This window comes from Camelus bactrianus, chromosome 3 (assembly GCF_048773025.1).
Source record: "Camelus bactrianus isolate YW-2024 breed Bactrian camel chromosome 3, ASM4877302v1, whole genome shotgun sequence".
Classification (NCBI taxonomy): Eukaryota; Metazoa; Chordata; class Mammalia; order Artiodactyla; family Camelidae; genus Camelus; species Camelus bactrianus.
Genome location: NC_133541.1, coordinates 56,536,805 through 56,561,830, shown reverse-complemented (window position 1 = coordinate 56,561,830; position 25,026 = coordinate 56,536,805). Strand labels below are relative to the sequence as shown.

At 39.8% G+C, this 25,026-nt stretch overlaps 1 protein-coding gene across 2 annotated transcripts in view; it reads right to left on the bottom strand.

Annotated features, from left to right (window-relative positions):
* The window catches only part of LOC105064324 (uncharacterized), a 68,488-nt gene that overhangs the window by 15,062 nt on the left and 28,400 nt on the right, over window positions 1-25,026 (bottom strand). The window contains exons 8-13 of one of the 2 annotated variants that reach the window (XR_012505494.1): window positions 20,840-21,068; window positions 15,951-16,465; window positions 8,888-10,078; window positions 8,354-8,449; window positions 6,572-6,770; window positions 4,949-5,098 (exon numbers count right to left, since the gene is read on the bottom strand). Coding sequence is in view for 1 of the 2 variants with exons in the window: in XM_045512429.2 (XP_045368385.2) it covers window positions 16,163-16,465; window positions 20,840-21,068 (532 nt within the window). In the remaining variant the exon portion in view is untranslated. Of the gene's footprint in view, window positions 1-4,948; window positions 5,099-6,571; window positions 6,771-8,353; window positions 8,450-8,887; window positions 10,079-12,086; window positions 16,466-20,839; window positions 21,069-25,026 lie in introns of those variants that run through there. The other variant, XM_045512429.2, reaches the window with a different exon arrangement.

The following is a 25,026-nucleotide window of genomic DNA, read 5'->3' as shown; positions in this document are numbered from 1 at the left end:
TTTTCCCACAAAAGAGCTGTAGTCAACATGTTGAGAAAAATCCAATGACCATGAGATTTGTGAGAAAGTCTTTTGATTCTACCCTTCTTTCCTGCTGGCCATTTCTCTACCCCAGAGTCTGGCTGAACCAAGAGAAAGAGGGAAGAGAACAACTTGACTACTTGTGGATCTCTGGCAAAAGGTTTAGTGTAGGACAAGGTTCAATCTAATGTCTAAAATAAATTTTTTAAAATATCATTGGTACAAATTCAGTCTGTTCCCCATTACCAGAGATACCAGGAATTAACTGTAATTTTGCTTCCACTTGATTCCCTGTAGGGACCAAACCACAGTTTTAATGCCAACATATGCACATTCTAACATTACAGTAAACGTTTTTCTGACGCATTTACAGATTCACAAAAAAAGAGAGATAAACTGAAACATTTGGCTAAGGCTTAGTTATTTCACGAGAATCAGTAATATTTCAGAAAGTGGAACAATGTAGAAATTACTAAACTCATTCTTTAAAAACCCTCAGGTCAGAGTTTGAATTACTAGAAAAAGAAAGAAATGCAAATTGTTTATTGTTTTCACATGTACAGTAAATTCAGAAAATTTTACTTTTTTGGAGAACCATATGGGAGAGAGAGACTTCTTTTCATCAGGAGTGGTTTTGCTTATTGTGCCAAGAGCTAAAAAGATGTTTTTAATAACCAAAACCATTTTGTTACACAATCTGTCTGAACCTTACTTGTAAGAGAGATGAAGATCCCTTGGGTAGGAAACAGAGGGTGATAGGGGAGTTGTCTGAGATGAGAAAAGTTGTGCAAGAAACACAAACCAAAGGGAAGCATCTTTAACTCATGGTTGATAGAAAAACTGCTTTGCATATTTTAGTGAGGAGCCATGGGTTACTGAGGCTCCTTTTGTAAATGAGACTTCTTTGTTTATGTGACAATGAATTGGGTACTGCAAATATGTCCCCTAAATACCCAAGTTTGGTGCAAGTGAAGGACTCATCCAACAAGAGGATCTCAAAGATGATTGTTCTTTGAAAACAACTTTGAACCAAGGGAAGGCCAGAATCCTGCCTCAGAGCCTACGAAAAAAGCATTCTCAGGAATGAGAGTGATCCCGAGAGGGTCACACAGATGTGACTCACTAGACCTGTGTTTAAAAAAAGATACATCAAAAACTAGTGCCAGACCATTATAAAGTGTCATGGTTCATGATGAAATAAGAAAATTAAGGAAAGTGTAGTGCATTTTTCATGAAGCTAAATAAACTCATTGTAAAGGACAGTCCTTTATTATAAGATTGTATCCTTCCTATAGTTCTCAAGTTAAAATATGTTTCAATATATTACACTGAACCACAGGAAACTGCCAATATTCAACTGTTTTTGACCTACAAAAATGGCAGTTTCCTTCATTTCAATATAACAGTAAATGACAATGATTGGATATGGGAGATTGTAATGGCTTTATGTGGCAAAATATAGACCTGGTAACCATATGTCAGTACAGAGATTTATTTTTGAACATTTTCTATTCCATAAAATCCATATAACTATAAACTGCTACTAGAGAGTGTCTCAATCAGCAGCCTTCTACATTTTGACTATTGTAAAATAAAACAAAACAAAATTTTAAAAAAGGAAGACAAACCCAGATGCTGAATAGAATGTTATGTTATGGACACTGGAAGCTAGCTTCATACAAAGGAGAGGCTGGAACTCCTGAGTCTTGGGACACCAGGAGCATCATAAACACATACAAGGCAGGACACTGGGCTAAGAAAGACTTTCCAATCCCTGCCCTCATCTGATCAGGAAAGGAAATTGTTGATCATTCTCATTCATATTCCTCCAATAAACAAAGAAGTTAATCCTCCACTGGAAAGCAAAGGTAAAAATCTATTGGTGGTTTGGCTAAAAAATAGGAGTTACAGAAAGCAGGGCATGGTTCCTGCAAGTAGTAGAGATTAAGAAGAATAATGCAGTCCTCTGGTTCTTAAAAAAGATACGTGCTCAATGTCCAAAAAAAGGGGGGGTGGTAGACAGGATATCTTTATTGACCCTGACAATCACCACTCAAACACACCTGACTGAACTACAGTGGACCAAACTGGATTCTCTCTGGGTGGAAATTTGAATTTATAGAAGGTGAACTAGAAGGTGCTGAGGACTTGAGTCTGAAGCTGCTGTTTTGGAATGGGTATAATGAAGCCATGTGAAAGCAGAGAACTGAAGAGAGAAAAAGTGAAGCAAACATACAGAAGTGATGAGAGATCTTACACCAAAGAGAAAGAGGTAGAAAAACGAGGTAGAGAAAGTAGCTCACTTGGTTCCAGACTATATTCCAGTTTCAGGACCAGCTGCTCAAGAAGACCTTGCTGGGTCTTAGAAACCAGACCCTTGGGATCCATGAGATACCCCTGAGACTAATATTTCTTTACTTAAGCCAATGCAGGGGAATTTCTGGGTCTGGTAAACAAAAGAGTCGTGTTGAATTCTAAAGTGATTTATTTATGGGAGAAGAAACTGGATTATAATCAGAACTGGCTGAGAGTAACAGCAACCTGACAATAAATTACTCCTTTTATATCTATATCTCTGTTTCATATATAGTTCATTCTTTGCTCTTTCTTTACTCTTATGTGGCAGGTGTGGTAACCCAGATGTAACTTGCAATTTGGAAATACTTCTAACCTTGATGACAAATCAGTAACCTTTGGCTGCATAACAAACCTCTCCAAGACACAGTGGCTGAAAACAACCATGTTTTAGCCAGAATTCTGCAGGTGGGCAATTAGCTGACTTCAGCTTGGCAGTTCTTCAGGTCTCAGCTAGGCTTGCTAGATATCTGTGGTCAGCTGCTGGGTCAGCTGGGTGCTGGTTAGTCTAGGGTGGCCTCTGCTCAGATGGCTTGTCTCTCTTTCAGGTTGTCTCTCATCCTCTAGCAGGCTCTGCCCCCATAAGTATTTACTTGGAAGCTGAGTAGGGTTCCAGGAGAACAGGTGGATGCCTGGGCTCAGATTCGACCCAGCATCACTTCAGCTGCTTTCCACTGAAAACAAATCATCAGGCCAACCCAGATTCAAATGCTGGGGAAATATACTCAATCTCTTAAGGGGAGCAGCTGCACAGTTACATAACAAGGAATGCAGATGGAGAGAGGGGAATAATAGTGGCCATTTTGCAAACAGTCCATCACAGGTGGCCTCCTAAGGTAGGGTCTATTAACAAAAGAGATGTGGAATAGTGCTTAGTCCATCTCTGCTCTAAGACCGTCCTGGAGAAAAGCTATTCTCCGTTTCACTACTGGCTTCCTCCTGTCATATACAAAGTCATAGGACACAGAGGAACAAATCCAGGGCGTGGGCTCACAAGGCTGAACTGTGGACTGGGATGGTTGCAAGACTAGAGCCTAGAAGCTGAGAAAATGGAGGCAGCTGGTTTTAACTGTCTAAAAGAAAAATCTTTCCAAAGAAGAGCACTGCAAACACTCTCAGAGTCTGAGATGGTGCATTTTGACCATGGCAATTTATAAGTATCTCTTTTAAATATAAACTTCTGGTTGTAAGATGAATAAGTTCTGGGGATCTAATATACATATTTCTTATAACTAATAATACTGTATTATATATTTGAAAGTTGCTAAGTGATTTGCACCACAAAAAGATACTGTAATTATGCAACACAATGGAGGTGTTAGCTAATGCTATTATGGTAATTATTTTGCAATATGTAAGTGTATGAAATCAACAGGTTGTACACTTTAAACTTACAAAGTGTTATATGTCAATTATATCTCAATAAAGCTGGAATAAAATAAGAAAATCAAAGTATAAAAAAGTATCTCTTTTGTGTGCAATTTCAACTAACATTCCTAGGCTAGAAAGATGGAAGTACATCTTCCTTAAGAACCTCTCCCATTCTTGCATGGACTCAAAATCTTTCCAGAGCTACTAACACAAACTCTACTCAACCAGGCTACCAGAACCAAGGAGACCAGCAATAATAATTTGAGTGACTCAGGATGGAGCAACAGAAAATGTCTTACTATCTCATCTAACAGAACCTGAGAGGAAGACAAACTAGACAAGAGGACATAGTTACTTCGATGAGCTCCTAAATAACATTTCAAACACAAGTGTGTACCTGAACAACAAAAAACTTTGAAAATGTTATGATTTTACAGATGCAACAATAGGAAACACTGATGAACACTGGACACTTGGGGATAAGCAATAAGGAGTCCGAAAATGTCCTGCACATAGATTTGATTTACCTGATGTAATTTGAGAGACCCCAAATTTCCCGGGATTAGCCTGCTACAATACTGAAATTTTCACCATAACAGTAATTCTTTCCGTGGCTTAGACACAGTCTGTAAGAACTCACTATAAAAATATAAATGTGTTTCAAAAATATATATATATAAATGCGTTTCAAATATATTTGAAAATAAAAGTCATAGAATCATTTAATAATTTATCATTTTTCAATTAGAGTTCAAATCCTGAGCAAAAGAAGAATTAAAAAGGAAGGCTTGATGAAAAAACTTGATGGAACAGAGGGAGAATTCCGGTAGGACCCTCAGGTAGCTAGGGGTTTACATAAGGACACAGGATGCAGCAGGGGTAGAAGGAACAGTCTTGCAATGACTTTGTGTCCTTCAGTAGTTTGCCTGGAGCCAGTCTTTGGAGAATGACAGAGACTGGGAAGGGGAGGAGGAGTATACAGGGAGGGAGAGGATTCTGCGCAAACACATGTCATTTCCTTTTGGGTCCAGTTTCACATGAGGACTTCCTATTGCCACTGTGACAAATCACCACAAACTCAGTGGCTTAAAACTACACAAATTTATTATCTTACAGTTCTGGAGGTCAGAAGTCCTAAAATCAAGGTGACAGCAGGGTTGTATTCCTTCTGCAGCCTCTAGGGGAGAATTTATTTCCTTACCTTTTCCACTTCTAGAGGCCATCTGCATTCTTTCATTCATGGCTCCTTTCTTGTACTGCTCCAATGTCTGTCCCATCCATCTCCTACTCTCTGACTGCATCTCTCCTGTCTCCCTCTTTCTAAGAACTTTTGCAGTTACATTAGGTCCACCTGGATAAAAGAGAGTAATTTCCCCATCTCAACACTCTTAATCACATCTGCAAAGTCCCCTTTGACATGAGAGCTAACATATTCATGAATTCCAGGGTCTAAGATGTGGACAACTTTGGGGAAGGGGGATTATTCTGTTCACCATAGGGTCCATATCAAACACACACACCAAGAGTTTAGGGATTATATATCCTTCCCCTAGAACTAAATATAATTATGAGTAACAAGAATCAAAGCTGAAATCCTGTGAGGCTGTGCGGGAGGAGTCAGCTAGAAGTGTTAGTGGAGGATAGGAATGTTGTATGATGCCTTTGGCAGGCTCTTATTAGTGAATCACAATGAGGATCTTTAGGATTTTGAAGCAGAGATGCCATCCTGTGCAGATGACTGCTCTCCTTTTGAGAAACAGCTTGTGGCTTTTTACTTGACCTTAGTAGAGCTGGAACACCTGACCCTGGGCCACCAAGTTACCATCTGACCTGAGGCGCCCATCGTGAAGTAGATATTGTCTGACTCACCAAGCCCATAAAGCTAGGCATGCACAGCAGTGGCATTCCATCTTCAAGTAGAAGTGGTTCATAGAAAGCAGGCTCAAGCAAGTCTTGAAGGCAAAGGCAGTTGCATGAGAAAGTTGCCTAGATGCCCATATCCTGACTCCTGCTAATTGCCCTCTCTCTCTCAACCCACACTTCTGGTCTCATGGAGAGTTCTCCATGAGCAGTAAACTAAGAAAGAAAAAACTCCTGCTTGGTTTACAGATGACTCTGCTCAGTATATGCAGGCACAACCTGAAAGTGGGTGGCTGGAGCACTAGAGCCCCCTGCCAGGGTGGCCTTCATGAACAGTGGTAAAGAGAAATCCTGCTCGTGGAGAGAACTCTGAGTGATGCACCTGGTAGTTCATTTTGCCTGGAAGGAAAAATAACCAGAGGTGTGAGTCTACAGTAATTCTTGAGGTATGGCTAATGGTTTGGCTGGGTTTTGTCAGGGACTTACAAGAAACACTATTAGAAAATTTGGTAACATAAAGATCTGAAGAAGAAATATTTGGATAAACATCTCTAAATAGGCACAGAATTCAAAAAGTTTTGTGTCCCATGTGAATGCTCACCAACGTGTGACCTCAACAAAGTGGGAGTAATAGTTGTGTTGATAGGATGAGATGTTCTATGGATGTCAGTGAACTTTTTTCTCCATCTATTTCCATCATTGCCAAATGGGCTCAAATAAAATGGCCATTGTGGCAGGGATAGAGATAATACATGAACTTAGCAAAATGTACCACTCATCAAGGCTTATCTGGCTACAGTACTGCTAAGTACTCAGTCTGCCAGCGGCAGAGACCAATATTAAACCCCTAAAATGGCACCATTCTCCAGGGACAATCAACGAGATACCTGATGGTGTATTGATTACATTAACCACTTCTGTCATGGAAAGAGCAGTGCTTTGTTCTCATTGGATAAGCACTTACCATAGGCATGGATTTCTCTTCCTTTTCACAATGCTTCTGCTACTATCTGTGGACTGACAGAATGCCTTATCCACCATCATGGTATTTCATAGCGCTGCTTCCAGCCAAGCATTTCACAGCAAATGAAGTGCAGCCGATGGGCCCATCTCCGTGGAATTCCCCGGTCTTCCCATGATGCCCATCACCCTGAAGTAGCTGACTTGATAGAACAACAGAATGGCTTTTTGAAGACTCAGTTATAGTGCCAGATGGGTAATAGTACCTTTCAGAGCTGGGGCAATATGGACCAGGAGGCAGTATACAATCTAACAACAAATGTACAGTCCTGTTGTTCCTATAACCAGGATTCATGAATCTGGGGATCAAGGAATAGAAATAGGAATGGTAGCTCTCACTACTACCTCTAATGATTCACTAACAAAGTTTTGCTTTCCATCCCTGCAACTTTAGGCTCAGCTGCTTTGAAAGCTTTCGTTCCCAAGACAGGAATGCTTTCACCAAGAGGCAAAACAATGATTCCACTGAACTGGAAATTGAGACTATCACATAGCCACTTTGAGGTCCTCATGCCTATGAATCAACTGGCAAAGAAAGGGATTACTTTAGTGGTTCCCAACTGGGGATAATTTTGTACAGAGGACATCTGCAATGTCTGGAGACATTTTTTGTTGTCATAACTGCAGGAGGAGAGTGTACTAGCACCTGGTGGGTAGAGCTCAAGGATGCTGCTAAACATCTTACAATGCACAGGACAGACTACAACAACAAAGAATTATCTGGTCCAAAATGCCAATAGTATGGGAATCCTGGACTGCTCAAATGAGACTGGTGACTGACCCTCACTATTAAGGGGAAATTGGACTGATACTGCACAATGAGGCCAAAGAGAAGCCTTGTTTAGTATTTCCATGTTCTGTGATTAAAGTCAATGGAAAACTATGACAAGTCAACTCATGCAAGACTTCTAATGGTCCAGGAACTTCAGGAATAAATGTTTAGATTACTACATCAGGCAAGGAACTCCAACTAGCACAAGAAGGCAATTATAAATACCAGCGAGACCATGTGACTAATTGCAGAAATGAGGAGTATGGTAGTTGTATTTCTTCCTTATTTTGATATGAACATCTGTGTGTGTGTGTATACATATACCAAACATTATATATATATATATATATATATATATATATATATATATATATATATATATATGTATGTATATACACACAAACACACACCAAGTATTTTTATTTTCTTTCCTACTGTCATTTCCTGAGCATCTAACGTAAGATGTATGGATAGTTGCTAACCATATATTTCAGTACTTAAGTTACAGGATAACAAAGAGGGAGTTTGAATAACTTAAGAGAAGAATGAATAGGACTAAAAACATAAAAAGGAATTAGCATCCACTTAGGGGAAAAGGGTTAGCATATTTCCAGTTGTACACAGGGTTGTTGTATTAGGTTAGGCAGAATGGTGGCTGTTAATGTATTTATTTTTAAACATAAATATAGTTTACAGAGATGTATATAGCTGCCAAGTTGACAATGGGCAGACTATGGTGGTTTTGTAATATACCAGTATACCTAGACTGAACCCTGTTTCCTAGAATTCACTTCCCTGTATGTTTCTGGTTAAGGTGGACCATATTTGAAAGAACTAATTGCATGCTATTTAAAAGGTGGAAGTGAAGTAGAAGCCACATTGTTTTTAACCTTCAAAAGGTGGAGTCAGGTACATTGGTAGCTCAAGCACATTATCACTTATCTGCTGGTTTACCTTGTTGACACAGGGCAGCACCCAGGCCTACAGCTGCTCCACCCTCTCCTGGGATCCTCCTTCAACTTCTTCAGTTCCTGGAACATTTGTCTGGCTCTGTAACAAAGGGCACTATTTTATCATGGATGGAGGCAGTGAAAACTGACACAGGTCCTAGTTCATTTGCATGATCCCGGCTCTTCTTCATGGATTCTAGCTTGTCCTTGCTCTCCCCCATTCTACATCCATCTTCCCTTCCCAATTGTTTGCTATGCAGACTTCAAGTTTTACCATCCGACATGAAGACAAGAGGCCCACAAAGACTATGTAATCAGCATCCACAGTTACATATAAGGTCAGATCTCTGTAAGAATCCCATACATACACACACACACACATATTTTTACAGGTTTCTTTCATGGCCCTGGAAGTGTCCCTAGCATTATGTTCTCATGAAAGCATGTTTTTGAAAATGTGGTAAAAATAAACTATTTCAAATTCAACTTTTAAAAAATTTAATTAGTTACTGTTTTCTCTTCCTAAATAGATAATCACCTTCATGCCTGATTTACATTTATAATTTCATATTCATTTTAAAGAGGGTCTTCTAAATGGTAGGTGCTTCAAAATCTGCATGTCTCTGCAAGTGCAGAGGTCTTCCTGCACTTGAGGTCAGCTCAGAATAGATTTCCCTGAAAACAAATAAGAAAACCCGTCTACATCTGCAAGATGAAATAACACAAACTGCAAGCAAATGGAGAAGGTTGGCAAGTCCTTAGTTCTGACCACAAGGCATTTAACCATGAAGTGAATTCATTGCCATTTGCATTAAAGAAAATACCACTGTAAGACGGAAGGCTGTACTGGAAAATTTGGCTCAATCTTGGAACACACACATCCTTAACAAGAAGAGGGATGGAATCAAGGGCACAGGAGCTGCAGAAAGGGAGAAAGACCAATTAAAGTTAGAACATTTATCCAAATCTCCACAAGCCTAATCTCCTGGACCTTGGATCCTCCCAAAGAGGAGAAAAATTTGTAATACATAAAGAGGTTTTCAGCTCTCATTGGAAAGATTCATTGAAGTAGGAATAAGAAGATGCCTTGTTAAGATTGCTGAATAAGTTTCTGAATCCAATGCCTCACATAAACGTGACAACAAACTCTTAAGGCCAGAGATGAGTTTTGCTCAGAATGATGACATTGCTGGATAAAAATAAATGTTTTGAAAAATATCTTATCACTGTAATAGAGTTGAAAATAAAATTTAGCTTCTTAAGCAAAAACTGTGATATATGCACTCTCCAGTTAAGTATTTTACTAAGAACAAAAATTTCTTTGCTTCATACATCTAAGCTTTTCTGTGATAACTTCTGAAGACCTATTATGCATCTTTTATGGCCTAAAACTAGAGGCTTTTGAAACTTCTTTTAAGTTTTTTAACATTATAAAACCACACTTATCTTATATATATAACAGGATGGATGAATAAAAGAGAGAAAGAGATGAGTCAATAGATGAAGAGCTGTTATTTTAAGCCTGATAGTAGTTTGACCTGGGCAGATTAAAAAGAAAGAATTCTGATGACGAAGAAAGGTTCTTTTCTTTGAGAGCAACACCATATGTTATTCCCTAACCTTTAGTAAGAGTCTGTGATACTCACATCAATGTCAGACAGCAGGTCAAGGAACTGAGAAGAGTGGTTGAAGATGAAGCCACCAGAGGGTGGGTGGGGGTGAGGGGTGTCTGAAAATCAACAGAGGCAGGAAATCAAAACTAGAAGAAACAACAAAAATGTAAGTCACTACTGCTCCTGCCACTAATCCACCCTCTGGCTGAATTTTCGGCTATCTTGGGGGAACAGACTTATTCCTCACATTAAGGGGACTCAAATCACTTTATTAGGAGAGTAAAGGATGACTCCAGAGGATTCAGGGAACATCTAAGTGGCCACCATGAGGATTACATGTGTTACAAAATAGTAACCATTAGAACAAATAAATTTCACTACCATTTGTCCTATTTTGCCCTCATAAAATACCAGAAGGTCCAAACCACACTTTAAATTCCATTTATTTGGAACTAGAGGTTTTGCTCTAGTACCATTTGGTCTTTATAAAATATTGTTGATCTCATCTCAGTAACTGAAAGTATCATATAGCAAGCATTGTAAGTCCCATTATAAAAAGAGAAATCTGAAATAAAGACAGATTGTCCCAAAGAGTCACAGAGAAACTGGATCTGTTCATTATTTTTCTAACTATTATGGAGTGAGGGCATGAAAAGCACAAGCAGGGACACAGGCAGAAGGGACAGTTGTGCAGTATTCTCCCAGAAGGTCGTGTCCCCTCTATGTGTCTCCACTGAGGAAGGGTAAGAGGCTTCTCCACCCCAACCCTCAGAAGGAAATCTGTAACACTAAGGTTTCTCTGAGGACCTTGTCTCAGCCATTTTCTCCCCTCTCTGGGATGTGTTTTAACTTTTTTCTATACCCTAGATCCTTCTTCCTAGCCCAGGGGCTCCTGACTACAGAGACAATCACTTTGGTGGGATACCCACGTGGCTTGTTAGCAATTATTGTCTACACTGTTCCCATAACTTAGAAAATATCCAAGGGCTGCCCTATAATAACACCACTTTCACATTCCAATATGCTTTTTTGAGTGAGAAAGCCCCAGTTTTTTCCCCTAGGAATTGTCTGTAGCCTGTAGGTATCTATTCCAGCTACCCATGGACCTTTATGCAGCAGGGATCTATCTCAAAGGACTACCAGGCAGTAGGGTCCCCAAAATTGGGGCACAGAGTAACAATATGTGGGCATGTCTATGGGAGTGTATTACATCATTGTTCATAATGTCACAGTAGGCCAAAAAAATCCACCACAACCTCAGAACTGCCACCATACCCTACGATATATTCAGGTTTCCTCCATCTTATTAAAATAGCTGTTTTAAATTTTCTGAAAAACTGCTTAGATATAAAACAAAAATGCAACAAATAAATTCTAATTCATCTAAGCCTCTGTATAAGTCTGATTTCCAACAAGAAGCAGGTACTCTCAAAATAGGATAATTTAAGGAGGGTTTATTTACAAAGGGACCATTTACGAAGGTCCCAGTAGGCGATAGGAGACCCACAAAGGACAGTGCAGTAGCCAGGGGCTGCTAGCAATGGAGTTGTTACCATCTCTGAGCCCAAAGGGACAAGTGAATAAGAAACTACTGAAACCCAGGACAGAGTCATGTCTAGGAGGCCATCTTAAAAGAAGCAATGACCTTCAGATAAGGAATACAAGCAGTTCAAGTTTTCCCCCCTAAGAGAAAACCGGGGGAATAAATACCCTGAGCTATCTCTACTCTCTCTTTTCCATGGAGTGTGATGTTCATCAAAGACCTCCTACTGACCAAATCCAAGGAATAAACACTGCTTAGTTCTCTTCTTATTTGATTTCTCTCCAGCATTTGACGTAACTGACCACTCCCCTCATCTTGAAAGCTTTTTCCTTTTGATTTCTGAGGCACTATTCTTTTCTTGGTTTCTTCCTTCTCTGATTGCTCCTACTAGATTTCTTTTTCTTATCCTACTCCGTAAGTAATGGTGTTCCACAGAGCTCTATTATCTACCTATCCCTTCTCCTTGGGTGATCTCATTAATTTCTCCATCACCTCTACCACCTTGTTTTCAATTTCCCCCCTATACCCATTACTGTTGGTCTTAGTTTGGGTTTCCTCAGAAGCAGAACCTGAGACAAAGGTTTGAATGCAAGCAGTTTATTTTGGAGGTGATGCTAGGCAATATCATTAGGGGATCAGGTAAGTAAAACAGGGCAAAGAAGAGAGTTAATGAAGTGAATATTATCAAGCAAAGATGCCCCACTGGGCGGAAGAGCTTAGTCTTACTAGGAAGCTCCAGGAAAAGGTATAAAACACACTCTAGAATTATTCCAGTCAAGGAGCAAATGAGCTGGAGTATTTACACACAACCTCTAAGAATCATTGCATCAACGCTACTCCCAGGGGGCATTAATTCCTTAGCACTTCCAGCCTGCCATGAACACAGGTAAAGCAGCCACTAAGGACAGTTACTGGCCATGGAGAGATGGGCCAAGATGTACTGAAACGGTAAGGTGCAAAGCAATATGGGTTGGACACTTACAGAATTTATTTGCTACATTTCTAAATTTCTATTTCTAGTCCAGATCTCTTCATTTTGCCTCATATTCATATATCCACCTACTCAGACCTCTATTATAGGACAGGAATCTTGCATCTCCTACTCTCACTCCCACCCTCACCTGTTTTTTCCTGATTCCAGAGATTGGCATCACCTTCCACTAGCACCCAAAACAAGATATCTAACAGTCATTTATGACGTTCCAATTGGCTGCTATGTCTTATGGAACCAACCTCTGAATCCTCCAAAATCCTCTCAGTGGCCCCTCCATTACCTCAAGATTCTAAGTCTTTAGTTGAGCACAGTGATCTGTTTGCTCTCTTCATTTCCAGCTGCATCACACTTTCACTTCTCTCAATACACTGTATGTGCCTACGCAGACACACGTATTCATAGTTCTCTGCATATGAGAAAGTCCAGTCTTTGCATATGTTTCCTTCCGCTATATCTGTCCTTCTTCACATTACCTGTCTGCTCAACTCCTACTCATGTCAAACATCACTTTCTTTGCCATATTTTTCCAGACCTCCCAGGAAGGCAGACATCTCTTGGGCTATGCTTCTGCAGCACTAACAATTACAGGACAATAATCACACACCTACTGTGTTAATAATAAAAGTACCCATGGGAATAGTTTAAGTTCTTTACTTAAAAATCAGAACATGCCAGAACTGATGCAAAAAGACAGATACCTGATGGACAAGCATAAAAATGTTCATGATAATGTTCAACATTAGCTATGAAGACCAAAGACCCTCTTTTACGAGGTTCTTTCTTCAGTCAAAAGCTCTCTTCTTGAGTCATGAACAGACTCAGTTCCAGGAGTCCACCATGATGGCTCAAATAAGGTCTTTTTACACTAAAACTAGATTTATTATTATTATTCTGATGAACAAGTATTTCAGTGGACTGCTTAGCCACATGTGTCATGGAACATTTTACCATCAATAAACATAATCTAATCTGATTAAACCTTTCAGCCCCTTAAGGTTGCTGTGCTGCTACTTGATACCTGTCACTGTAGGATCCCTGCATCCTTATGAGACTAAGGATTCCAGTTCAAGTTTAGCATCTCTTATATTCACCCACAGCCTACAGAGGACAGTCACTAGAGCACTTTCCAAAAATGCTGACACTATGTTCCCAATGTATTTCTCAGTGCTATGACAAACGGAGGGTCCTCTGGTCTTTCACAGAGGAAAATAGTTATCAGGATGGAGAACAGGTTATACATGATGAATCCATTCCTATATGCCAATTTTCGAACTTCAAATGTCTTTTCTTTCTCTATAGTATATGAAGAAATTTCTAGCCTACCTCATTTAGTGTCTGTCACTGTTGAGTTCAGATTTCAATCAACCAACTGAGAAAACTCTTAGAAATACTCTCAGCTGCTCAAACGAACACAATTAATTCAAAAATTTGGTAAGAGAACCTATGTCAAAAAATTCAGCCTGATTTAAAATTATACACCTCACTCTCTGAGCTGGCACCTCTGGAATCCATTCCCAGATATATTCCTCAAATCTTTTTTACATAAATTAGCAAAACCTTGCAATTTTATTCTCCTATATTTAACTTTGCAATTGGTTCCCTAGGATATACTAGAATGTGAAACTAATTTTCTAGAGACATTGAGGAAAATGGCCAAATAACTATCTCTGGTGAGGTCCTCAAACAATCTTCAAGCAAGGCAGGAATAGTTTCATCTCAGAGAGGATGATTCTACCAGCAAGAAAAACCTAATGGAGTTTGGGAATTCAATATTAAGTTGTCTAAATTCTCCCAAAAGTTACCATTCCGATTTTAAGGTTCTTTTATTTTGATATCAATGTTCCTGTGTACATATAAGACCTGGCAAGGCTGTAGATTTCACCTGCAATGCAGTTTACCAATTTGCATGTTCAGACCTGTGTCTTATTTTCAATTATGCCAGCCCTCTGACAAGAGGTAAGAGATCCTTGTAGATTAGTTATAGAAACTCCCTGGATTTTTTATCATGTCTTGAGCTGTGAATTTAAACTCCTGAGCTATCATTTTCTCTCTGTAAGCCCTCCAGCACAGCTAGAAAAAGCCAACCCAGCTTGAACAATAAATTATGTTGATACTTCATGTACCTGCAGCCTAGCACAGCAGCTATTTATACCACCAACGGACACTCAAAGCAACCACAATGAAAATTTCTTTATGGAATGCAATGGGCTATCAGTTTCCCTTACTCTAATGCTAATAAAGTCCCTTCTGGTTTTAAGCTAAAGAGAGTCAGATAATCAGTCCCAGATTCCCAATTTCTTGAGGGTGTGTTCCCTGCAATCATCTTTATGTACTTAAATTAAGATTCTTAGTTGCATACTAAAGAATCTACTCCAGCTTTTAAAACAGAAAGGAATTCACTGTAGACTATTAGAAGCTTACTGAATTCTGAGACAGCTACAATCTACATTCACAGCCAAGAATAACGCAGCCAAAAGAAATGTCCAACGTGAGACTGTTTTATCAGAAATCCAACAATCATTATCGCTCATACTTGGCATCAAAGATGAGATGAGGCTATAAAACCATCACCACAGCTGCCGAGACGATCCAATTTCTCTGTGCATGACACCCTACCCCACATTGTTCTCAACTGCTTTCTAAGTTTTCTGCATGGTATCTTAATAGAACCTAGGTCATGGGTGAAACCCTAGTTAGGAAAATGCGATAGTTTTTACACATAAGATCTCTTTAACACAGAAGTCATATTAGAGAAGCTTTGGTGAGGATGCAGAGTGAGCCATTCTTCAGTATATTCCAAGAACTGAAAAGGATTATGGGGAAATCCATGGGGAAGAAACTGGTTATATAAGATCAGTGGTGGCTTCAAAATTTATATTAAAGAAGAGTTTATGGGACACTATCTCATTGGAAAGGGGCTTGGAGTGGTATGTGCACAGCAAGCACACTGTTTTTACTTAATTTAGTCGTTTAATTCAAGTGGCACCTATGAAAGCTGATGGAGGTCTAAATCAGACAAATGAGACAAGCTTTGGCACCACAACCAAATGGAAAAGGTAAAATACTGCCAAGACTATCATCACTCCTTCACAGATTGAACTGCGCCACCTATGAATAGCAAAGTAAGTGATAAGGACGTCCTTGAATAAAGTGTCTACCATATTGACAGCAGTCTTCCCTAAAAAGTTCTGTGAAAGGGGGAAAAAAAGACTATTTTTAAAAATAAAATTGGGACATAATTTCTGAAAAATGCTAACTATGTTATATTTTAAATTCTGAACTTCCAGATAACCTAATATTATTTCTATATTTGTCACGTGCAAATTGGCACAGGCAAGGAGGACCAAATGTGTTTTCCCTTATCTATATTGCATCATTCTTTTTTGGGGGGTCTCCTTAACTTGCTATATTCTTTTGCTTTCAAGAACTTTGGGGCAGCAATAACACTGACCTCTGTGGGATTCCTGAGATACCTTTTTCATTGCTCCAAGTCTATCTAAGAAGGCCAGTGGATGCTCCAAGATGTAGTCTTTGCATGCATTTCTTTTAAAAAAAATCAAGCTTTTTGGTGAAAACCTTATATTGCAAGTCAAACAGCAAAGAACAAAAACAGCTGCTTTCAGAGTCTATTGTGGACTTCGTGTGGGAGAGGGACCTGTGCTGTTAAACATAAATCTTGCATATCTGTTGGCTTCTCAGTTCATAGCATTCGGCTCCCTGGCTCCTGAGCAGCTCCTTCTCTTCTGCTGCATCTCGAGCTTTCATCTGGGGGAAGTGGGCCGGAGAGGCGAAGAAATCGTAGTGCCGGTCCAGATACCGCAGGTAGATAAGCATGTGCAGGGCGTACGCCAACACCAGCAGCAGGATCAGAGACATTGCCAGGCCAATCAGAATGGCTGGCGAGAAAGAAGAGGCACAGTCTCGAGCCCTGGCAAATTGTTCCCCCTTGATGGTAAAGCCTTGGATCTGTCAGGAGAAAGGAAAGAGTTGAAGTGATATATTCTTTCCTCCTAAGACCTACTTCCCAGTTGGGCTAGGGGTCCTGGACCCCTAATTAGTCAAATTTAAATACTGGGGCCATATTTTCTGAATAATTTAAACACATTATCTAACAAATATGACTGCGTTTTGGAGGAGAGTGAAATTTAATTTTAAATCAAGACTGAGCCAGAAACTCTGGGATAGATGGTTGTTATAATTAAGAAGCCAGTAAAGTTTTCAAGGCTCTGAAATAAAACCTCTTTTAATCTGAATCTTGGTTCATCTAAAACCACAATGTCTGGTGTCTCCAAAATTTTGTAAGTGTTAATAAAAATTTCACAAAGAATATTAAGTCTCGGTTCCTCTGCCTTTGATTCTGTTGACAGGAAGTAGGTAGGAAGAGTCTTTTAAGAGAAGATATCATGATTCCCAATGACATAAAATACAGATAATAACAAAAGCTAACACTTAATAAAGATTTTTTATGTACTAGACACTGCCTTAACTTGTTTAATACTCACAAGAGCCTTTGAATAAGTTACTACTGTATTCCAATTTATGGATGAGGAAACCGAGACAGAAAAGTTAAGTAATTTGCCCAGAGTCACACAGTATTAAGTGCACTGAAGCTGTAATTCAAACCGGGGCAGTTTGCCTTTAGAGTCACTTTTCAGTACAACTCTGTAACTCTTGGTAATTGTGTCTTTTCTTCCTCCAGTCACTAACCTCTTTATTGGCTGTAACATGCAGACTTAGTACTGCTTTTGGAAGAGCTATATACCCCTTGCAATCTGCCCAGAGAACAGAAAGAAAAGCTCTCTCATATGTGCAAATGAAGTGGTTTAATTACTTGGAACTAGGGGAAGTTCAAATCGACAACTGGCCCCAATATCTAAATACTATCACAATGGAAGAAACAGGGCCTACAGAGTAAAGACTCTAAATGAGATCAATCATTTGTGGGAGGCAGCTCCCACGTTCAGCTGGCTTTTAGAATATAATACTATATAGCATCACCTCAGTCACCTAGCTGCTTTTAGAAGGGTGCATCAGAAAATTGAATTATCCATGAGTGCTTTACCAAGAATTCATTTTTATGACTTAAGTGGGCACTCCAGCATTTTCCCATGCTTAAATGATTGCAGTCACCCATCATACCATAGACCTTAAGAGTCTTGCTCACCCAACTATCTGAGCTCTAGACTGAACCAAAACAACTCCTGAAGGGGACTCCTGGTATGGCTTCTGGGATAGTTGGCCTGCTCACTCTAAAAAGAGGCAAAGTGGCCTTCTCAACGACAAACTCCTCAAAGACAAAAGATGGCCTCACCTGATGCTGCAATTCCAGCCATAGTGAATATCCTCATGTTGACTGCCACTTAATTCTTAAGACTTGATTGAGAACAGTATCTGTGGAGAATACCTGAGAGATATGCTGTCTATCCATGTTCTGGACTAGAGGTTGCAAGCACTCTGTTATCTTCCCCACAGGTAAGTTTTGTTTGGCCCAGATTTCTAAATATCCTGAAAATTTCCTCCAAGAATCCAGATTCCTATCTTCAATTGAAAAGTCAAAAGATCCAGCAATACTGGGCCTGCATTCCTACAAAGCAAAAATATACTCCATGCGATGCCAACTACAACTTTGCCACAGTCCCCAGCTGGCCCACCTGAGGCATCTGAGTTTTATCAGAGGCATCTGAGTTTGCCATGCATGTGACATCACTCTATACTTTATTCCTAGATTAAGCCAGATCAGCGAAGCTGCATACGTGGAATGTAGCCTTTTTTATATATGCCTTAACCTCCATCACCACCACCACTTCTTCCTTGGGCTGGGCTTGCATTCTGCATCTGCCCACATGAAGGGTGTTTTACAAGGTCCACCTCCAACACCCAGTGCTCTGTCCACTGTGAGGCTGCTGTTGAGGATGCTGCACCAAGGATGGATGTGCTCCTCACAAGCACACTTCAGGTAGTCTTGTGAATCCCATGAACATGTAGCAGGTGATTTTTTCTTATGCTGGCTGTTCAAAAGCTTCAGAGCCAAATTACTGTGCTGCTTCTAGCCAGGGCAGACAGATGATCTTGTGGTTTTGTGTACCAACTTCACCAGTGGCTCTAACCGATCTTTTCTTCCTCTGTTTTTCTTAACACCATGTCTATTTTTTTTGTTTTGTTTTACATTTTTCATTGTAAAATATACATAACATAAAATCTACCATCTTAACCATATTTAGGTGTATTAAGTGGCATTAAGTACATTCACATCACTGTGTAGCCGTCAGCACCATCATTCTCCAGAATTGTTTTCATCTTGCAAAACTGAAACTCTGTCTCCATTAAACACTAACTCTCTGTACCCTACTTCCCCCAGCCCACAGCAACCACCATTCTACTTTCTGTCTTCAAATGTGACTACTCTAGTACTTCATAAGCAGAATTATATAAATATTTGTTCTTTTGTGTGTGGTTTATTTCACATAGTAGAATATCCTCAAGGTTCATTCATGTTGTTGGATGTATCTGAAGTTCCTTCCTTTTTAAGGCTAAATAATAGTCCATTACATGTATATGCTAGATTTTGTTTTCCATTCATCCACTGATGGACATTTGGGTTACGTCCATCTTTTGGCTATTGTCAATACTGCTGCCATGAACATAGGTACACAAATATCCATTCAAGTACCTGTTTTCAATTCTTTTAGATATATACTCCCAAATGGAATTGCTGGATCACACAGTAATTCTATGTTTAACTTTCTGAGGAACCGCCATACTGTTTTCCGTAGTGGCTACACCATTTTACATTCCCATCAACAATGTACAAGGGTTCTAATTTCCCTACATCTTTGCCAACAGTTGTTATTTTTGCTTTGGGGGGTTTTTGTTGTTTTTTTTAGTAACCATCATCCTAATGGGTGTGAAATGGTTTACTTATTTTGCAAAATTATTCTTCTTGAAGTATTTCTACATGTCATAGTAAGTCATTCCTGGAACAAGGTGGAGGTATAAATCGGTCAATTCATCTGTTCTAATCAGGTAAGATTATCTGTGAATTATTCCTTCCTTTCATTATTACCTCCTCATTGTCCTTTCTGCCTACTTCTCTTTTTAAAGGGCAAGAGAGAGAAACAGATATAATACATACTTTATAAATATTATATGAATATATATACATTACATATATTGTAAAGTGTCTTTGGAGCCAGACAGTCCATAATTCAAATTCTGCCTCTGCCTCTTTACCAGTTATATCACTGAGCAATTATGTAATCATTAGAGTTTCAGTCATCTCATTTGCAAAACAGGGATAACAGCAGTTATCTTGCAGCATTATGGTAAGTTTTGAAGACAAAGTATGTAAAATAACTACAACAGTGTTGACCCACAAAGAGGACTCGTAAGTATTAGTTACTGTTAATCCATGCCTGACACAATCCTGGGTGTTGCCACATATATTAGGCCATGAATTCTTTACATTTGTAAAGACAGGTCAGAAACTGAGAGGGTGAAGTAATTTGCCCAAGTGGCTGAGAACTAATTCAAAACTATGTCTTTCTAACTCCAAAATGCAAAATTTTTCCCTACTCCAAATTACCCCACCACACTTCTCCAAGCTGAGGGGTGGGGGAGTAAATATGTATTTGTATATGGGAAAGATCAGGAAGTGCCCATAAAAGGAACAGGCAAAACCCTGCCTATTTCAGTGTGTCAGAAGTACAAGTTAAGCTTTTTTCACAGTAAACAGAATAAAGGAAATTGACAAATGTCTCTTAGCCTGAGATTCTGGAGGTGCAAAGGAATCTCTTATGCCTTCATGCCTTTCCCCAAATACCTTCAAGAGGATCTTTGGGATATTTTTGACTCCCTGGCTGACAGTTCCAATCCTATGCTAAACGCCAAAGCTGTCACTCATGCTACAGATGTACTTCTTATCTGCCCTAATAGGATCACTACTCCCTTCCCTGAAGGAAATAAAATAATTGTCCAACAATTCCTCTCCCTAGAAGGGCCTCTCACTCCAGGAAGTGTTAGTCACTGGGCTTCATGCCACAGCTTCACTTCAGCTTAGGTTGCTAGCATTCCTCACTGATTATTATTCGTGACTGGATAAACCTGAATGTAAAAGCAAGTCCTTGGGAAGGGGGTGGGGGGTGGGGAGGTCACTGTGCAGGAAGAGGAAATACTCAATCCTATTCTATTTCATACCTTAGAAGACAAAGGGAAAAAACACCACTATTAGTTTAAAGATCTCCACTCCTCTCTTCTCCTTAAACATCTATGTTTTCAAACAAACACTGAGTTTCTTTGGCTCAAAACACACAGGTACATTAAGCATATGTTTTAGTTTATTACCTGGAAATCAACAAAAGTGACCTCCCACAGGCTTGACATATCATTGGTGTCACTGGGCAACAAAAGGGCATCGTACTGCTGCAGGCTGCTGACACGCTGGCAGTGGTAGGAGTAACTTGACGGAGCATATATGCCAGTTGCATTAAAAGATGCTTGAACTGAATTATTGAAAATAATCTCAACTCGGTGCAAACTAAACCAGCTCTGGATGTAATTGGTAAGGGTGAATCTGAAAATGATTTTAAAACAGTTAATACCCCCCAGAGCACTTTTACATTTGCTGACACAGGACATTGATTATGAACAGTACAATCGCGCCCTCTTTTGTCAGGTAGTAGAACTGGCTCAGAGAAAGGCTTTTACTTTTCTAGTTCTGAACAACAGCCTCCTGATTGGTGAGAATAAAAGTAAATTACAGGGCAGCCCCCAAAAGTGAACAATACAAATTCCTACAAAAGGAAAAACACATAAAGTTTGGAGTTATTTTCTTTTTTAGAATGAAAATAATTTTATTATTGCAAAAAACTGACAAAAACTAAATGGACAATAACATAGAATAAGCTAAATAAATAATGGTCAAAAATAACAGTAATAGCTCTGACTATGAGTCAAGCACCTTTCTATGTTCTTTATGTGTATATTATTTAATCTTCACTACAACACCATGAGATAGATAATACTATTATCCACAGAGGAGTTAAATAAGTAACTTTTGCAAATTTACTCAGGGAGTAACATTGGAGCTGGGCTTCGAATCCAATCTGAGACCAGAGCCCTTATTCTTAGCCATTTTGAAATGGAATATTCTCTAGCAATAAGAAAGTTATAATATGCATGTCATGATAACTTTTTTCATTTAAAAAATGTGTGACTTCACAGAAAAAGATTCTGGAAAGGCAGAGATCAAAATGTTAATAGCAATCACTCACTTTGCTGTATACCTGAAACTAACACAATAATTGTAAATTAAATATACTTCAATTAAAAAAAAAAAGCAACTGAGATCAGTATAGCTCAGGGTGAAAGCTTGGGTTTTGATCCTGGCTCTGCCTACCTCCAGGCTATGATCCTGCTCCTCTGGGAACAGCATCTTGGTGAGTATAGGGCTGACCCTCTCCCTCCTCAGTGAAGTCTCACAGGTCCTGTCAATCAGTGTATTGCAGCCCTTTAATCACTGTGATTGCTTAGAAAGAGGCATATGCCTCAGGCTGGGTCAGTAAAATGCAATCCTCATGCTTCTGCTACAGCTATCAGGCAACAGAGAGCTCTTTTAAGTGGATAACTGTCAGCTCACAATTGCTGGCCACCATCTTGCCTGCCTAGGAATGAAGTTAACATGAGAACAGCAGAGCCAAGAGATGGAGAAAGATGCTGCCCTGATGAGGCTGGTTAAACACTTTGATTCAGTTGAGCCTGAAGGTGCTGTTTTCAATCCCATTAATCAATCAGTTCCCTTTCGGCTTTGTGCAGCCAAAAGAGTTCTCACGAATACTGCTTTTATTAATCCTATGATAAGTGTTGTTAAACAACCTCTCTAGGCCTTGGTTTCCTCATCTGTAAAATGGGTTATGCTTGTTTAAGTTAAAAGGGCCATGCATGGCGAGTGCCCTGTGTTGTGCCTGGTGTTATAAACATCCGATGTTATCTTGGACACCCCCAGCTCACCCTGGGCACCTAAGTCAGATACTGAAGGTGTTTTCAGGGATGTAGTTGAGCCCGGCCAATCCTGACCACTGCAACAATCCACCAAGAATGCTGAAGGCCAGGATGAAGGGAGTAGATATCTCAGGTCTGAGCTCTGGAGTCAGAGGTTCCAGGGTGAGCAGTGGGAGAGATGAGTCAGTCCCAGAAAGGGAAGGCTGGCTCTTGATTCCCCAGAAATGACTGTCCTTGGGCTCAGGGCTGGGAGAGAGCCTGCCACATTGTCTGCAGCCCTGTTTCAGATTAACAGCCTGAGAATGAGGCAGTTACGACAGGCTCAGTGAGACGGATGCATTGAGGCACCAATGGATCTGCTTGAAAAATCATTCCTGGTGAAAAAACCAGGTTGTTTTTCCAAATAGCTGTCCAGCACATGGGGTCTTTGGCTCTGTGTCTCTGGCCCACTTCGGGACAGCAGAGGCATGCATATGGGCCTGGAGGACATGACACCCTCTGCCCAGGCCTCTTGAACATGCGGCTGGCTCCTGGAGCAGATTCTGAGACAAGGATTTGTGGACAAGTGATTTTTTTAAGAAAAATCCCAGAAGGACAGGGCAGGGAAGATGGGAAATGGGTGGAGGGAGGGGAGAACAAGTAAAGGCATTCATTCAGCAGAGTCCCTGGAGGGAGATTTTGGCTCTGTCCTGCTGGGAGATCTGGAAACACCTCATACCACTGGTCAGGGCTGCACTGGGGGATGTCTGGCCCTCTGGTGGACATGCAGGCAAAGGGTGCTCCAGCAGCCAGCTCCCCTAGCAATCACACAGGTGTCTGACATTGAACAGGGAGAGGGATGGAGGGGTGTGGATGGAGGGTGTGTGCCTACTTCAGTTTCTGCCCTTCCAAGTTGCTCTTTCAAAAGTATACACTGGAAAATTCAGAAATAAAAGGTCGTATGTTATATGATCCCATGTATATGAAATGTCCAGAATAAGCAAATCCATAGAGATAGAAAGCAGACTGGTGGCTGCCAGGGGCTGGGAAGGGGGATGCGGAGTGATTGCTAATGAGTATGTAGTTTCCTTTTGGGGAGATAAAATGTTCTGGAACTACATAAAGGTGATGACTGTACAACACTGTGAATGTAGTAAATGCTATGGAACTGAACACTTTAAAATGGTAACTTTTATGTTATGTAACTTTTACCACAATAAAAAAAGTAAAAATAGGAAAAACAAATGTTAATAGTGATCACCAATAGTGGTTGGATTATGAATGATTTTCATTTTCTTTTTATAGCTCATTATTTTCTGATTTTTCTATTTTCAATGGACATGTATAACCTTGTCTTAGTTTGTGCTCCTAGAGAAACAGACAAGGATGTGAATGCAATTATAATACAATTATTCTGTGGAGGCGATCCCAAATTTATTTGGGAATTTAGTCATTCAAAATACATAGACTGGAGCAAAGAGAAACGACAGAGGATTAGAAGGCAGCCCCAAAGGACACAGTTAAACAAGTTTCCACTGTGAGCAACTGGTGTTTAATGCCCATGAGGAATCCTGGGAGACAAGCAGGACACACACCTCTGAGTTATCTCACCTGAGGGGGAGGGAGCTGGGATATTTATAGACTTCTTTCAGTCACTGGTTGAGAGCTGCTGAGGTAAGGATGGGAGGCAGTGGGCCTTTTAGGCCTGAGAAAGCTTTTAGGTAAAGAAAGGCTGGCAGTTGAGCTGGTGAACTGTAGTGTTCTCAAATGAAAATGCCCAAGGGAATACAGTGTCTGGTGCATAGCTTTATCATCAGAAAAAATAATCATAAAGTTACTTTCCTTTTGGTAAAAAAACAAAAGAGTACTATTTGAATCAAAAATATTCCCCATTCCTATATCAAACAGATATGTATACGTGTTTTGTTACCTTGTGGAATTTAATTTTCCTTATAAAGTTCCTCTGAAAGATGATGGCATGTAAATTCTAAATTACGACCTGTGAAACACTAGTGTCCCATGATACATGGGCAAATGTTCTGTGGCAAGAGCTTTCCAAGGTTAAATGTAGGAAATGCTAAGTTAATCTAAGTCACCAAGTACAGCAATCTTCCTCTTAAGGGCATGTCTTCACAGAAGCTTCAATATACAAATTTATACTATGAATCTCCAAGAGGAGGTATGCAGTCTTTCTCAAACACGTTTGACTACAGGATCCCTTTTCTGGGGAATATTATAAACATTTACATGAGCAGAAGTGTTCCACATAACACAGCTTAGGGAAGACTGCTCTAGCACATCCTGCTGCTTTTTCAAGTAATGCTAAAGACACAGCTACTTATCTCCACTAACTGGTTGGTCCTACAGGAAGGGAAACATTTTTATAAGAAAAAAAATTTTAATGCCTTCAAATTGCCCCCTACCTCCAGAGCAGTTCCTAACTGCTTGGATAAACCACCGCAGGCAGATGCATTATTCCATACATAAACACAGAAAAATGTAGGCCTATGCTGATTGTCTGCTGGGGAACTCTGCTAATAGAGAATTTTTCA